The sequence below is a fragment of the Petromyzon marinus genome, chromosome 24 (genome assembly GCF_048934315.1).
Source record: "Petromyzon marinus isolate PM22_M1 ecotype Great Lakes invasive population chromosome 24, UKy_Petmar_22M1.pri1.0, whole genome shotgun sequence".
Classification (NCBI taxonomy): domain Eukaryota; kingdom Metazoa; phylum Chordata; class Hyperoartia; order Petromyzontiformes; family Petromyzontidae; genus Petromyzon; species Petromyzon marinus.
The window spans coordinates 14,289,157-14,307,465 of NC_133690.1; the positions used below are offsets into that span (position 1 = coordinate 14,289,157).

An 18,309-nucleotide genomic window follows, 5' to 3' on the forward strand; every position below is an offset into this window, starting at 1 on the left:
GAAAGAGTACGCCAAATGCACAACTAGAGGGGGCTCTATAGTGCTCTATTGATCCCCCTCGAGTGGAGGCCCTTCCACCAGCAGTGGTGTGAGCGAGCACTTGCAGGGCTGCACCCTTAACCCACTTAGCAATTGGCCAACGATTAATTCCACCATTCATCGCGATGTGCCACAGGTGCTGAAGGCATTCACATCTCGTACGTTTGGGCAGAGCGTCCCCGATCAATGGAACCACAAAACCATGGAACGCGGCACACACGCACGCATGCACGCCCACTGTGGTTGTGTATATGTGGGCGTGTGTGTGTGTGCCTGGGCAAGCACCCGTGGACATTTCCAAGAGGCCCCTCTCCTTTTCCCTGCTAGTTGGAATTTGACGACGACGTGCCTGGAGTACAAAAGCCACCGGCCGCTGTCCGTGTACTTTCCATGGGGGTGTGGCATTTGGCGTGTACAGCCCCTGGTATCGGCCCTCGTGCTGTTGTTGCGCAGTAGCATTGGCGGCAGAGGAGGAGGAGGAGGCGGTGGTACGGCTCTGTTTGAGGGTGCTCTGCAAAAGTCAACACAGCCCTCTCTTGCTCTACTCCAGACAGCAACCCTCCGCTGCCTTCCCATCTCCGCCCCTCACCCTCGCCAGCATCCCCGAGACCCCACCAACTCGCACCCCTCCACGTAGCCCGCCCCTAACCTAAGACGTCTTATTGTCGCGCGCTCTGGCTGAGTGTTTATTCATCCGAACTGTGAGCCAGCTCTGGGCGCTCTGCGTAATTTCTTTGCTTTGTTTGGTCTCTTGCAGTAGGCCAGAGCACATGCCTCTAGCCACTGAGCAGATAATTCAGTGGAGACCATCCCCAGAGCATTGGCGCAATTTTTTGACCATGAGAAAAGTGAATTGTCGATTGTGAAGCCTCACCGAGCTCTGTAGTGGAGCTTTCTTGATTACAGCTCTCCGAAGTGCTTTCTGGCTGTGCCGCCCGTGTCTTGTGCAGCACAATGCACGACGTTTTTGTTCGCGAGCAGGGAGCTTCTTCAGGAACTGAGTTGAAGAAGCTGCCTGTACACGGAGCAACACGTCCCTACATCAAGCCGAACAAAACGCGGCACATTCCAAAAAACACATCAGAGGTCTAGACAGAGCAACCGCAAAAACTCACCCGGTAGTATCCTGGATAACACGTGAAGGATATCCCATTCCATTATATATCTCCACATGCAAAAATATATTGTGCACAGCCTCCATGCAAAGATACACAGTTATGCGTGCTTGCTGGTGTAGTATCCCAAATCCTAAATTTTATAATGGTGCAGATTTGCTTTAATTAAGTAAATATAGCTAATGGCTGTTACATCCTGTTATTCAATGACAATGCATTAAAATTGCTAATTTGAAAATAAAAAATTGCATTAACATGCAACTAACTGAAAAATCGCATACCAACGGGCAATTATGTATGGAACGATGCGCCGATTAATTCATTAAAATCGATTCTCACTCATATCGTACGTGTAAAAATCATACACGATGTACGTGAATTATCAGGTGACACGCAGACACATGATGCAAATGGGGCGGTACAAACAAGAAACAATACAAATGAGAAAGCTAAAAATAAAAAGACAAAAAGTGTATCTACTCTTGAATTGAATCGCGACCCCCAAATTGTGAAAAAAAAACGCACAACACACAATCGAGGCAGTAAACATTTAACGAAAAATTGCAGATCCTTGAGTTGAAGCCCTAACTCCGAAACTATATATATAAAAAAACGAAGCAAGTGAGACGGTAATAATGAGACGTAAAATATGAATAGGCTCTCAAATTGCAAGCCCAAATCTTGACAATGTGCACACTTACTGGCAATACACAAGTGGCAGCTTCCCCGACAGTATTCTGTCCTCCCAATTGTCATTTTACATCAACCTCCATCTGCAAGTCTTTGATTGTGTGCGGCCAAAATCAGTGTTGAACTTGGCTCGTGTGCCTTACATCGGACCGGGCTAAGTGGCTGTTTTCGACGTGCTCAGCAAGTGTGCACGCTGATAAATGCGCAAAGAAGCAAGGGGAGCTATATTCTTGCAGTGGCATTAAGAGGCACAAATGGGGACGAATGAACTAAAGCACATCACATTGACTGTTAAGCAACGTGGGCTTGGGCAGGACAGGAGCTATGATTCAGAGACTAATGATGTAGTGGCAGCTAAAGGAGGGAACAACTCCCCAGAGGTTCTTTACAGTAGAGAGATGCAGTGAGGAAATCAGGTCGGGTGCATTGTTACATTGCATCACCACGAGTGATGGTAAAGCCTTGTGAATGCTAAGATGTAATGTAATTGAATATGCTGGATAAAGGCCTCCCCATGCCGCGTCAGTCATGTGGGTTGTTTGACAATACTTCACGCTTATCAGTTGAGTTTGGTGAAGGAGGGAGGCCCCAGGCCCCGTTCAGATATCGCTCGCCACTGGCGTTAGCCGTGTCCGGGAATTTGATTGTGGGCAGCTGGGTTCATTCATAGGGCAGTGTGCCAACCACAGCGCCATCGCTCATCGATGTCACCCAGATTATAACAAATTGTAAATAATTAATTTTCGCACACACAATTCGATGCGTGAGCATCGTGTGCACGGGAATTGGCTGTAGTCGATGGATCCACGCCTCACTCCGTTCCCGGCCATTTCATTCTCCAGATCCGAATCTGAATCGCAATGCACATCTTAAATAATTAACCGTGCCTAACGATATTGCAATGTAAAACGTAATATATCTATAAAACCCGCTTAAGTACTTATATCAACAGTTTTAATAATTTACACCATTCCATACAACTGCACGTGTACTATTTGGACAACTTTCAATACGAACCTCAATGGGTTATGGAAAGAAGAACCCCCCCCCCCCGGACCCCAAATTAATTAATGAAAGGTTCAGGTGGAGCCCCGCAATTGCTTGCCCACGTCACTGCTGGCAGAAGTGCCTCCACTGGAGGGATCTCTAGAGGTTATTGACCTACTCATGCACGCTGGCCAGACGTCTGGTAAGAGGTGGGAGTACCCACGATTTACCCCACCGCACACGCGACCCTGCCTATTGATTGACTGTGGTGGGTTGTAACTTAATAAAAAACGACACGTTAATTTAATAGAAGCTTGCTCTCCGCGCATATCTGAGCTTTTACACACGCTTTATTTTTATATATTTTTTTTTTAAACCCACACCATCGAATCCCAGCCCCGTCCTCTTACCGCTGGAATGAATAAAGATGGAAGATTGAGATGTATTACGAGAATCGTTTTCATCTGTGTCATGTCGTTCCAAAACAAACGTTGCGCACAGTCTCGTTAGTAATGCCTTTATTATTATTATACCCATATTGCCACTGACATACACACTTTTCAGAGTCAGAGATTGGTTCTACGTTCGTAATACGATATGACTTTAAAAGGCATTACCATCCAAATGAACCTGGATGCAATACCGTTCTCGTATTTTTTTTCCCCCACCCTCCCGCTCTTGGCACGATTCCGACATTGGTGGAATGATAGAGGCTATGAATACCCTCAATAATAAATAAATAAATACATCCTAACAGCCAGTAAAAATTGGGAGTTTCAAGGCTGAATCTTTGGCATTGGGAAGTTCTAAGCATGCTACCAACTATTTACATCCAATCCCTAATATATATTTAATTCCTTCCCGGCAATACTTTTTACATTTAAGTCATCGTGATCATTTCTTGTTACAATTAAGAAAATGTATGTCATCGACTCGCAAGTGATATTTTATCTGGGTAAGTAAAGACTCCTGCCATTTGAAAATAAATCTTCACGACTTCATTCCTAATGTCCTACTCATCCTGTTGCCAGCATTTTCATTGTGCTCTTCCTCCATCCCTTCCCCACCCTGACCTTTGCTGTTCCCTGTATTTACAATATATATTATTTTCATTTATCTTGTTTATGTGTGCGGACAAACCAAGTGTCTCCTGACCGTTTTCCTGCAGCATCTACCTTAAAAAAAATCCACTTGACCTCACTTCTCATTTTCTGGCCGAGAAAACACTTTGTGAGAGATGTAATAAATTGCCCTTTTGTGGTTCCCACACACACGTGCACCAGACATCAATCGGCTAGGTTTAGGTAAATAAAAATACAACAAAAAGACAACTTAATAATCACTTTACCCAAAAAGAACAAGACAGGTAGGGGCTTTATGCATGAATGCGATTTCTGGTGCAGGCAATTGAGTTGCGCATTAGTTCAAGGTCGTTATTTCCTCTTCGAGACGAAACAACCACCAGAAAACAGAGACAAAGAATGAAAGAATGGGTTTCGCAAAACAAAACAAAAAACCCCGCGGCGTTTGTTTCGACCCAGTGGGGTGACCGATCGAGCGGAAGCTACCGCTGCTGCCACTACCGCTGCTGCTGCTGCCACTACCGCTGCTGCTGCTGCAGACGAGGCCAGCGCCACGCAGGACAGGTTAACATCGTGCACGCCTTGTCCCGTCTCCTCCGCAGAGACGTGCGCCATCAACAACGGCGGCTGCGACCGCACCTGCAAGGACACCTCCACCGGAGTGCACTGCAGCTGCCCAGCCGGGTTCACGCTACAGCCAGACGGCAAAACTTGTAAAGGTGCGTCCGTTGGAGCGTTTGTTCCTCCGTCCTTTACGTCGGTACGTGGTTTGCAATCAACCTTCATATATATGTTCTTTATATTAATTTGATGGCAAAAAACGCCAGGAGGTGGCTGAACAATCATGTTATTATTGACTATTATCGGTACGGAGATTTGAGTTTTTACCACTGAGTCATGCACAATAAGTTTTGCTAAGTGCAAAGAAATATATGTTTGAGGGACACAACTGGAAAACACAACAGCGAGAGTTGATGGAATTTGGCCAACATCCCAGTCTAGGACCTTCATACCAATGAGTCTTGAGGCTCAGTGAGACTTTCCAGGATAAAATAAGGACATTATTGTACATTTTATACATGTATTAGTTACACCAAACAATATTTTCATTTTTGGAGAATAAGAACAGACGATCAGATCAAATGTTTTTACTTTATTTCAATAGTTGTATATTTTAGTTTCCATCCTTTGGACATTTTCAAATTTAAATTTTCATTGTCTGCCGGCCCCTTCACCAACATGCACTGACTGTTGTGGTGAAGTATGGTCAAACAAACCCCATCACAAACACGTCATTGAGAGGTCTTTGATCGTTCCTTCACAGGGTGGAACCAAGGGATGGTGGCCACGGTGTGACGTCATCATTATATCATTGTTGCCGGCCTTATGCTGACCTCCCCCGCTGTTTTAGAATTATCAGAATTTACTGGCCTCTGACAGTCTACTGCTGGTTGAAGACCTCCCCATGCCGCGTTGGTCGTGGGGGTTATTTTAACCTACTGCTACTGATCAGTGTGGGTCATTGAGGGAGGGTCCGCCACTGATGTTACCCAAACTCAGGTCAGGAGGATCAGAGCAGAGTGCGCTACCCATTGTGCCATTGTGCCGCTCTGGTATATGGGTTGTTAAATACAAAAATAAATACCGTGGATGGGTAGCTCACAGATCTTAGCAGTGAACCGGCACTGCTAAGATCTTGGGACCGATTGCAGGCAGCCACCCATAGATAAAGTGGACTCTCACGAGCAATGAGCCAAGGGTTCTCGATCATCACTGACCGAAAATGAAAAAAAAAACACATCACGTTAAAAACAGTTCTACATCTAGTTTCGATCATTTCTGCTCTGAGAATTCAAAATATTTGTTTTGAGTGTCACGTGACAAAAAATACTACCGGTGGCAGAGTGGGGGAAGTGCTGCCCCCCCCCCTGCTCGGTGGACCAGAGGTGACTTGAAGGAAACTCTCAGAGGTAGCTCTGGGATATCTGCTTACGTGGGCTGTTCTTTAACACGAAGGGTTGCAATGCCACGTGAGAGATATGAACGGATATTTAATCTCATGGGAGAGCACGAGTAGTACAATCGGGATACAATTGGGGGGAGTGGGGTGAAAAATTAATCAGTTTAAATTCCACGATGATTAGAAATAGCTGTTTACAGTCACCTATAAAATCATCTGTGGTTTATGTTAACACTGCCTATTTCAAGGATGACACGGTATTTCCATCGTATTATTGCGTATGACTTGTTTGTAATGGCCCACGGTTGCATCCGACAGTGATGTGACGTTTGTGCTTTTACATTTTCCTGTTAGGTTTGGTCATTGTTGGACCTTGGAGTGTGTTCACATCTCACTGAGGCCCCCTTTATCCACTCATGAACCGGGATCCCATTCACCCCCTTCCCGCCCCACCAATTTATCCCGGCATCCTGTAATGAGGTGAAGAATCCAATCAGAAATCTCAAAAAGCAGGTTAAGTCTGTGCGCTGGATATCGGCTTGTGGAAGGCATATTTTACAGGACTTCTGAAAAATTCTTCGAAGGAAACTTTTTATCCTTTTCCACAGTCGGGAACACACTTGACCATGATCTGCACTATGGAATTGTTTGTTGCGTGACGGTGAACATCAATCCATTGCTTGATTCCTTGAGCTGGGATTTCGCCAAATCAAGTGGAAGACTCGATTTAATGTGATGGGGTTTTTTGTTCGTCTGCAGTCATTGGTGATTGAGCTTGAGCCTACTCACTCGCGACACCTGAGAACCTGGTGCAAGCATCGGCGGCTGCCTATAGTTTATATAGATAGTTTATATCCCAATGCTACTCTGAATCAGCAACCGCGGTGGCAAGATGTTAACTACCTCGCGTGGTATACAGAAAATCGTGGTTCGATTCCGAACTTGATGCCTGTATAATTGGAGTTACCATATATTTGGAGTTTGCATGTGGTCACGCGGATTTCTCTCCACATTTGGAAACATGTATTTAGATTATTTGGCTGCTACAAATTTCCAAATGATAAGCCAATTCGTTGAGCTATAATTTGTGACCGGGTAGCTTCTGAAAGAAGAGCTATCTAGCTCAGTGGGCCTTTGCTGGTAAAATTAAAATAATTTTTTTTCAATACTTTAGTTTATGTAAATATAAGGTGCAACCCCGAAATGACTTTCTCACACCACTGCTGGTGGAAGGCCCTCCACTAGAATGAGCATTAAAACGTCTCTTCATGATGTATTTGGCCTACTCTTCCACACTGGCCAAACGGGAGCACTCACATTTTACTCCACTTTTTGGCTGCTTAGCTGCACCCCCCCCCCTCACCACCCGTGATGCAGTCTGCCTTGCGGCTGAATCTCCAGCCGTCATATTCGCCATGCACAGTGGTATTTTGATCGTTTTGGGGGAATTGGCAAGGGAAACATCGTGCTTGTTCACCTCTGCTCGCTGTTCCAGGATCTAAGGAGGGGCAGGGCGATACAGAGGATGCTCGCGATGGTAATCCATCACAAAGGGTCCACCGCAGGTTAAAGGAGCACCATTCTGTTGGGAAGACATCGACATTTTACACTTGCACTTTCAATTCTCAGAGAGAGGAAAAAACGTACCTATTGAAGTATTATTCTGCAACGGCCATTTGATTAAAAAGGCAATTCTCTGCAACACTAGTTATTGATTTGTTGCTCAATTCGCCTGCCACTAGGCCCACAATTTGTACTGAGTAATGGTAGGACATTCAATCCCCGGTTAATTTAATCTCGCCTAATATGGAAACATTGGTCAGTCGCCCCAAATCAAAAATTTCTCCCGACCTCTGATGAACGATGCAATTATTGGGCAGCGTCATTAGCGCAATATAAAGGAGCCATTGACCGCGGCGATGATACATGAGCTGTGAAGAAATCGATAAATTAAAAACGCGAGTTGTACGTTTGCCACGTTGAACCCCCGTTTATTTATATAGATTTTTGGTGTAGCAAAGCAACTTTATCTAATTGCAAGGATTGGCAGTGAGCGTGCCTACGGAGGAGCGTTTTCAATCGGCACACACGACCTCTCCTACATGGGCACGTGGTTCAGAAGCATTGGTACCGATCTTCTTCTCCTTTCGTACGGCTGACGTAGATGCAAGAGCAAAAAACGACAATTTCACATTCAGGTCAGAATGAATGTTAAATTCATTGGCACCAATGGAAAAATACAATGGAAGAGTGTCCAAAAACAAAGCGCGCGGGGGAAGATTTCCCGCTTGGAGTTAAATTGTGAGAGAACAATGAGGCACACGAAGATTTATAGAACATATACGGGTTAATGACATCATTGGAACTATGAATGAAAAACGAAGCGGGATTGAGCAAGGCACCTTTGCTATAGAAGGGACAATGAACGGAGGCCAAGATTCACGATGGGGTGGCAGCCAAGAGAATTCAATGCACGCGAGAGCACGCCCGCTGGGGAGATGGAATGATAAATTGAATGCCCGCGATTAGCAAGGTTGACTAGGTACAGTGGGAAAGAAGTTCAGCATACGTACAATTCAGATCTTGCTGAGGTGGAATATTCCATCGCAAGATCGTGGCTTGGGAAGGCCTTAGCCCAGCAGTTGATTGAGTATGACTGATTAGTACGGTTGTTTGCGTACGACGCGAAAGAAGTTCAACACACATACATTACTACCGGCAGGGGCGGAGCCAGGATTTCAGGCCGGGGTGACATTCAACAAATTGTAATTTCAAGAATGATTAGAGAGTCAGGCTGTTGAACTAGACGCCATCGGTTGGCGACACACTCTGACAATGCAGTTGCACGGAGTCCGCCAGACCGAGTGTCGTACACTTATACGCAGAATGTCACCCCTGTCACCCCCCCTGGCTCCGCCGCTGACTACCGGTGATTATAAATTGACTGATGTAAGTCTTTGGCCCAAGTTAGGGTGATCCTGGTCACTTTGCGTGCTTACTTTATTGTTCAACCGAGATGCTCAAAAGAGCTTGACAGCAATAATAATCATTTCATTTTTCCGTGTTTCGTGTTTTATACAGAGTAATTTTTATTTGCAAACTGAAAAGGGAACCTGATAGGGGGGAAAATAACCCCCATTCATTTTTTTCTAATAAGGCTGAGGATATTTTTCTTTTCTCAAATTAAAAGTGGCATAAACCAATATGCAGGAATCGTAGTATATATTCTGTTAACCATGGAAGGGCTTCACTTAAATGGCACCATATCAAAGCCTCCATATCCTCTGCCACCGCTATCCACCACCACTGCCAACGACAAAAGTCCCCTGTATAGCCTTCACAGACTTTTCGGGACAAGTTCTGTTCGCGAGCACCTATGAAGGCCGGCATGGCACACGATGGCGTGGGTGGTCAGCACCACACCTGACCGCCTTTGTCTTTATAGTGGCCATGTATACACACTGCACCAGACACTCATTTAAGGCTGAGTCGACCTAGGGAAAGCCGAATTAAAATATTCACCACTGTTATTGGACATGAGTGAGAATTACAGTGCACTAACAACTGCACCACCGCTCCTCACATCCACCACAACTATCACGTCCACAACCACCTTTACCACCACCATCGCCACCACCACAATCATACAAATCGTTATTATCAAACAATCATCATTGTAACCAAGACCACCATTACCACCACAGCTATTATCACCATGATTGGCAAAACCACGATTAGATCACCATTATAAACCACCACCACCACAACCACCACCCACCGTTTTTCTCACCGTCACTGTGAGGATAACAATCTCACAATCTCATACCTCTCACTCTTGCTTATTTTTTAAACTACAATCTACCTTCCAAAAACGTTCTCTGCAGTCAATCCCGAGATATTCATCTTCTGCAAATAAGCACACGCGTAGATTATCCATAGATTGCTTCTATGTGTTAAACAGCCTCTGTGCTATACAGGTCAACACGAAGATGATGTGTGGGCAGGGTTAGCCATGTCAGTAATTTTTTCCATTTTAATTATTTATTTTATTTATTTTTGTATAGCCCTGTGAGCCATTCGGCTCTTGAATCGTCATGTAAATGTTGGGGAAGGAGTGGGATTCCTGTGTGCTTGCCGGTCTGGTCTGGCAACCAGTACATACAGGTATGTTGCATGCATGTTAAACTTCTTTCACACCGTACGTAGCCAACCATGCTAATCGGAGGCGTGCGTGTGCCATTACTTACGGGCGGAAAAACTTGGCACCGACTGGTCTGGCTTCACGGACACAATGCCTCATTGCAATAAAGTGCAAGTCTTTCACGAACCAGGCAAGTGAGTTCCTGTAAAAAAAAAATATATGTATTAATATAATTGGCTCTGGAAGAGAAGGCAGGGGTTGAAAGAGAGTGGTATAGACAGAGTGGATGAGTACCCACGCAGTTGCGTGCGGAGACAACACCAGAGCTGTGCCGGGACATCCCAGGAATGACTCGGCACGGCTTGGATTCCAAGTCCGTTGTACTGCCTGTGGAAACGTAGCACACGTGTGCCAACACGGGTTTATAGCATTTGCTTATTTACAAGCCAGTTCAATCTTGATTTGAAGCTTTCGTGACCGCAGGAATCCATACTCTTTGTTTTTTTTCGGTAAAGTCACGTGGGTAGAAGAAAAATAAATCACGACGTTTCGATCGCAACACAAGCGGTCGTCCTCAGGCGGAAAAAAAATAATCCAGCAGTGGAACCGCTGAACCAGCGAGAGAGCTGTTACAACAACAAGAGGTTATATATGTGGCGAAGGGCAAGCAGGCGGGGTCTGAGCTGGAAAGGAATTCCATCCCTGGACGCAAGCACGTCAGTCGTGTTAATAGGGAAGATTAGGGAGAGAGATTAGCATGAAACGAGCTTCCGTCGCCGCATAAGAGTATCGTCCCCGCATATGCGCACAACAGCAGTGTTAATGATTAGCACTATGTTGATGGGAGAGATTAGGCAGGGAGATTAGGGGGATTAGTAAGTTAACGTCATGTCTATGTGTAACACAAGCTGCGGCACTGCCAACTGCGCTGTGAGGCAAGCGTGTCCACGCAAGAGAATGGAAGCAGGGTCTCAGACAGTTCCACTGCTGGATTATGATTTTCCGTCTGAGGACCGCTTGTGTTGCGATCGAAACTTCGTGATATATTATTTATTTATTCTACCCACGTGACTTTACCGAAAGAACCAAAGCCACTTCAAGTTAACAATCCTGGTCAGCGATTGACCCTGACCCTTATGGGTTAAAGTTGAACTTCGTGTGGTTGTGACAATGCATTTGATAAATTAAGTACCGTGTTCAGGTATACGTATTGCTTGTGAAACAGAATGTGTTGGATTTTATTTGCATCGTAGTTTAGTGGTAGTTAATTGAAGGTGGAGGGGTTACCATCCCCTCGCACCCTTCCAGAGCCCAAATTTGGCCACTGTGGTGGTTACAAACGCCATGAAGGGAAAAGCCAATCTAAATTGTCCCTCCCCCCACGGCATTGCCCACCACAGCGTTGCCGTCCGGCACAACGAGGAGGTAGGGGGTTGTTTTTGCTGGACTGGTGGTCCCCGTCTTGGAGAAGGGGGACTATACAGACTAACAACTACAGGGGCATCTCACTCCTCAGTGTGCCGGTAAAGGTGCTGGCAAGGATTATTGAACATTGCCTAGCCAGGCACGCTGAGGAGAGGCTTGCGGAGCCCCAATGTGGTTTCAGGAAAGGGCGGTCCTGCACAGATCCCATATTTTCTGTCCATCTGCTACAGCAGAGGTGTAGGGAAATCCAACAAGACCTACATCTCTGCTTTATTGACCTGGTCAAGGCCTATGATACCAACAGTAGGCCTGGGCTCTAGGTTGTTCTTCATGCTTTCGGAGTCCCTGACCCGTTGCTTACGATCATTAAGGACCTTCATGATGATGAGCGGGCCCGTGTAAAACTATGTGGCCGGGAGTCGGAGCTATTCCCTGTTCACTTTGGGGTGCGACAGAGATGTTCTCTGGCTGCCACATAATTTAACATCTATTTCGACCACGTAGTTTGTGGAGCCTTCAATAGCTGTACCGGAGGAATTTCCATCTGGTACAGATACAATGGGAGGCTGATCGATGCCCGGGTGCGGTCAAGGGATGGCTCCATTTTGCTCAACCATGTTATGTATGCCGATGATCTGATAATTGCTCCTCACTCAGAGGAGGAGTTGGAGACGCTGCTGCTGAACCTGGAGCTTGCCACTAAGAGGTGGGGACTTACCACCAGCCCCAGAAAAACTAAGCACCTGCCTGGGTATTTTGTACCATTGGACACTCCACCCCCACAACTCCCAATTGGTGATAGGGCAGTTGTGGAGAGAGTGGAGAGTTTCCCTTACCTGGGCAGTGTGCTCATGACCGGCTCCGGTTTGACAGCAGAGGTCTCACTCCGAATCAGTCGAGCGGCATTATGTTTTCATCGGTTGTGTAACGCTGTGTGGAAGCTACCTGGTCTGTCGCTCCGCACGAAGCTTCAGCAATTCTCGGCCACAGTCATTCCCTCCCTTATCTACGCTTGCAAAACGTGGACCCCCCCTAATGGAACATCTTCGGCAGTTAGAAACATTTTGGCTGGCCTGCCTACGATCCATCTTGGGTTTAACCAGGCTGGATTGTGTGAGGAGTTCACATATCCTTGAAAGATCTGGACAAAGTTCCATCGGTGAGCTCCTCCGGCAGACAAGGCTGCGTTGGCTGGATCATGTAGCCCGCATGTCTAAACATCTTTTGTTCGGCCGGATCGAGGGGGTTAAACGGGCACGGCATGGGCTAGAGAAGAGATGGAGTGATGTGGTACAGGAGGATGTGGAGCTGAGTGGACTTGCCGATGACTGGTACCAGCGGTGTCAAGATCAGCCTCTGTAGAGGAAGCTCGTGAAGGACTCTACTGGGCAGTTGGAGGCAGTCACCTTCCAACAACAACGGAGGGCAGAGGAGCGACGCTCACAACAACGAGTGGAGCGCCGGGTGGCTAAAACACAGCAAGTTGGCGCAGTCGGGGGCACAGGTGGTGCATCAGCCAGTCATCTCAGTCGACCTGTGGCATCTGGGTCTGCCCTGTGACCTACTGTCAGCGGGCGTTCGACACTTCACCTGGTCTCAACGTGCACATAGCCTGGCACAAGCGTCGTGGTGACGACACCGCCACTTAGTGGCGAATGGCGGATGTTGTTGGATTTTCAGGCGTTTACCTGCAGTCATTGACTGAAATGTGTCGGGTAGAAAAAACATGAGCAAGGTGTTTGCAAATTTGTGCGAATATTCTAGTGAAAGAAAGCCAATTGTCTTACTTGTAACGCCTACATCAAATTTGTATTGAAATATGCAAAAAAGGTAGATTTTTCATTTAAGATTATTATATTTTGCTTTATTCAAGACTGATTAAATATCTATCTAGTTCTAAGAATGGCAGATAAAACAAATGGAGTATGAACAAAAAAAGCACATGCACTCTCCTTTCCTAAAGAGGTTTTTGCAATTGAACCGACACTTATTGAGGGAAATATTTCAAAAAAGTTGTTAAAGTCAGTGAATTGTTTTCCATTCACGGTTTTGCATTCATGTATTAGCATGCGGTTTCCCAACGAAGACAACCGTTCGCAACGACGCATTCAATTTTCGTTGTTCGTTCGTTCATTTCTCCGTCCGCTTGTCCTGGTGAGGGTCGCGGCGGCAGCGTGTTGAGTAGTGGCGGTCCTACACCTCCCACTCCATGGTTACAGACTGCAGCACTACTACACTATACACTACTATACACTACTACACTACACTACTATACACTACATTACTATACACTACACTACTATACACTACTACACTACACTACTAAACACTACATTACTATACACTACACTATACACTACAGCAGCATGTTGAGTAGTGGCGATCCACACCTCCCACTCCCTGGTGACAGACTCCAGCACTACTACACTATACACTGCTACACTATAAACTACACTACTGTACACTACTATACACTACATTACTATACACTACATTGCTATACACTATGCACTACTACACTATATACTACCATACACTACACTATACACTACTACACTATACACTACTATACACTACACTATACACTACTACACTATACACTACACTACTATACACTATATATTACTATACACTACTATATACTATACACTACTACACTATACACTACTATACACTACACTATACACTACTATACACTACTACACTATACATTACTACACTACTACACTATACACTACTACACTATACACTACTACACTATACACTACTACACTATACACTACTATACACTACACTATACACTACTACACTATACACTACACTATACACTACTACACTAAACACTACTATACACTACACTATACACTACTACACTATACACTACTATACACTACACTATACACTACTACACTATACACTACTATACACTACACTATACACTACTACACTATGCACCACTATACACTACACTATAAACTACTACACTATACACCACTATACACTACACTACTGTACACTAGACACGTGCTGCCCGGTAGAGTTCCAGATGGAGGCTACCAGGGGCATCCTTACCGGGTGCCCGAACCACCTCAACTGGCTCCTTTCAATCCGGAGGAGCAGCTGGACTCTAGAGGCTCCGCGATCGTTGTATGTGCCGATGTGCCGATGCGGCGCGTTACAAACGCGAGCAACGTCCCCCGGAGCGATGGCATTTCATCGTCGTTGTGCCCTGCGACGTCGCCCCAACGACGGGGGGGGACCCAATTTGAAACGTTCACCGATTCATGCCCTCGCACAAAGGGCATGGCTCCCCGTCGCGCATCAGTGCCGCCAAGGAAATGCACGCACAGCTAAAAAAAACTAAGCACAGGAGCACTTACAGCGTCAAAAGAAAACACACCGGATCCTGAACCTGCGATTGCTTAATAATAGTGGCCACATGTAATTTGGTGGTAAGCAGATGAATAGCATTGCACCATGCTGCCCAGGTTGGTTACAGAAAAAAAGAAAAAAACTTAATTGTAGCTGTGGGCATCAGATACCAGAATGCTGTATGAAACCGCCGGATTATGTTTTTCATTTAACAAAGAGAATGTCCTATCGGCACTGAGCAATTGCACATTGTCTATCGCAAATGTGTTTTTTTTTGCTGTGGCATTTGAAAGTCGCTGTGACATTGACAAGCAGCGGTATCACTTTTTGGCACACCGAGAAAGCGTCCCGTGTTCTGATGAGAGTCAGATCGTCGCGGGGTTTTGATTTTAGGCAGAAATAGAATTAAGATATTAAATCCCATTTCAGAAAGCTGAAACCTGTGGTGATTTGAGTGCTTCCCATATGAATGTTCGCCATACGTCATTGCAGACAGCTTTATAAAGTTTCCTGAATTGTCTCAAATACGCTTTTAATGACTGTATGTGGACATGTGTGAGCGTGTGTGTGCGCGCTCGTGTGCCTGTGCGGTCCTGTAGTGATTAGCGCACTGTGCTATAAACCCAGCCACCCAAGTTCGATTCCCACTCATGGTGAATATCTCACCCAGTCCCGGGCCTTCCCTCAGTCGGCTCAACCTTAAATTAGTAGTTGGTATTCTTGGTTCTTTCGGTAAAGTCACGCGGAAGGGAAATAATAAAAATAAAACAATAAAATTATCACGACGTTTAGAATGCAGCACAAGCAATCTTGATCAGGTGTGAAAACCACAGCAATACTGATGATTGCTTGTGCTGCAATCGAAACGTCGTGAGAACTGTATTGTTTTATTTTTATTATTTTATTATTTACCTTCTACGTGGTGACTTTACCGAAAGAACCGAGAATATGAATCCCTGCGGTCACGAAAGCTTTAAATAAAAATTTATTTATATTTTACCAGGTAAGACCCACTGAGCTATATAGCTCTTTTTCAGAATCGACCTGGCCACAAAAGCTTTAAATCGAAATTTAGTGGTTGGTGTGATGTGTAAGCTTTAGCATTGAGCAGACAAAGGCGGCTGGGCATGGTGTTAGCCACACCACCATGTGCCCTGTTGGCCTTCATCGGTGCTTAATTACAGCACTCGCCCCAACAGTTGTATAAGGCTATGTGTGGGATATTTCTCCTTGTGAAATGGATGTGTAATAATCACTAATTGTATTCATTGTATATTGACCTATCACCATGGCTGTATCTGTATTGGCAACAGTTTGTATTTTTCCTCAATTCAATTTCAACTGTGCTATTTGGCATCATGTTACCAGATGAAGAATCCATTCGGTTCTCTCGTGAAGCCGTGCATCATCCGACGTCAGAGAGCAGCCCATGGAAGAGAATAGTACGAAACAACTTTTGATATTTTTGCTCAAGTGACCTCTAATCTTCACTCGGGGCAGCACTTTATCTCCTGCCCTGCCACAAAGAGAAACGCTTATTTCATGACATTCAAACTGATATTGTATTCCAATTGAGTGCAAAACCAAACGTAATATAGTGGAATTTTTGCATCGTCATTGGTGACCAAGCTGAGCCTGCCAACTCCCAACACAGTCCAGGTTAATCACGGTCGGCTGTCTGGATTCGATCGCAGGACCTCATCGATCCCAGCTCACTACCCTGATCTCTGAGCCAACTCTGTTGTTTTTCAGTGCAATGCGTCTGATATCGCTGTTACGCGCTGGCACAGCTGTTCGCATTGCATTGCGACATGCGCTCAACGAGCCGAGTTTTAATTCCCGGCCATGGCTAACGTTAGTTCCAACTGATAACTGGTAACCCGCTTCACTCACCTGCACTATCCAGCAAGGTGAAGTGTGGTCAAGCAACCCCCGTGACAAATATCGCGTGTGGGGAGTCCGTCATCCAGCAGCATATTGCCACGCGGCTTTAAATGATGATTTATTGAGTCACAAAGGTAAAACGGAGCAGCTCTGCGATTCCTCGCTCGCACCGCTGCTGCCAGAAGCGCCTCCATGGGCAGAGGAAGCTCTAAACACACCCCCCCCTCCCCCCCCCCCTCTTGAGGGTTTTTGGCCCATTCTTCCACTTCGGTTAAACATCTGGCGTTAATAAGTGGGAGCGCCCACGCTTTACCTTCCACCACACTCGCGGCCTTGCCGATCGCCCCACTGTTGGTGTGCCCATTTCATACTTAATTCGCGCACGAATCGCTGTATTCAGCCTACGTGTTAAACTGAATCGCTGTATGTATGACTACCTCCGAGTGCCTTTCGTACTGGGGATACAAGCGAGACAGATGTTATCAGTGACGAGTAAGAGAGGGACACGATCATGTGATGGATGCAACTGGACACCGGGCATGCACACACACACATCGCTGGGCACTCCACCCACCCCCCAGCGCCGAGATAATGATGTTTGCTTTGGTGCCAGTGGGTGTATTGCTTCCCATACTTAAAAGGCTCTATTAGCTTATTCAAAAAAACATCTCCATTTATAGTTAAAGACGTAAGCTCCGGCTTCAAAGGCGTGCGATCTGCAGTTGTAAGTCACGGGCTATATACACAAAGCTAATTGGGGCATAGATACAGTCATTGCTTCATTCATATTAAGCATTAATAACAACTCCGCGGAGGAAGTCCTAAAAGTTATTATTTTTTTTTGCAGTGATAAATAAAAGCTGGGATTTATAGCTTTAAAAAAACTTATTATGTTTTTTGAACATTTTCCAAAAACGTCTAGACATAAACTATAAATGGTTTATATATGGTAAGCACTGAGCCGTTCCAAGCTAAATGCTCCCACCAGCGATGTAAGATTGATCTAGCGACTTACCAGTGTGATGCATATAATAAAAGATATAAAGCTCCCGCGTTACAGAAACCGGATACATCGTACCCATAATTCCTGACGCTCTGCTTTGTGGCAAGACAAACCCCCGAAGTAATGAAGATGTATTGTATTAATTCCGAATCCATCAATTTGCTTAAGAAAGAGAAATATTACGGATAAGTCTCAAAAAAGTAAAGAATAATTCATCATACTGACTTTTTTTTGTCATGAGCGGTCAACAATTTATATATTTGCGCGCGCACACACACACACGTGCGCGGGCAGATACATTAATATGTATAGCTATAAGTTGCTTAATATAGGTCAACGTATTGACTTTTTTTGAGTTGTGTCTAAAAATGTAAAGCACGGAAGAAAAAGCGCCTCGTTTGCTTTGACTGCTTCCCATCTGCATTTCGTTTTTCTAGCATAATATTTTGCTTGCAAGTTACCTGAACAGTAACCCTAATTTGGCGGTGGCTGGGTGAGAGTGAATGGTGGTGGCGGGGGGGGGGGGGATCCGTACCGAGTTCCGCGCGATGCGGTTAACGCTGTTATGGAAAAGCCCGGTTCCATTCATTTGAGAAAAGCATCTCACCGCT

General features: G+C 45.4%; 1 protein-coding gene across 9 annotated transcripts in view; it reads left to right on the forward strand.

Annotated features, from left to right (window-relative positions):
* LOC116945579 (signal peptide, CUB and EGF-like domain-containing protein 2) overlaps positions 1 to 18,309 on the forward strand; it is a 179,319-nt gene that overhangs the window by 83,556 nt on the left and 77,454 nt on the right. For all 9 annotated transcript variants that reach the window (XM_032960015.2, XM_032960017.2, XM_032960016.2 and 6 more), the window contains one exon: positions 4,516 to 4,632. In XM_032960015.2, the coding sequence (XP_032815906.1) occupies positions 4,516 to 4,632 (117 nt within the window). The remainder of the gene's footprint in view (positions 1 to 4,515; positions 4,633 to 18,309) is intronic.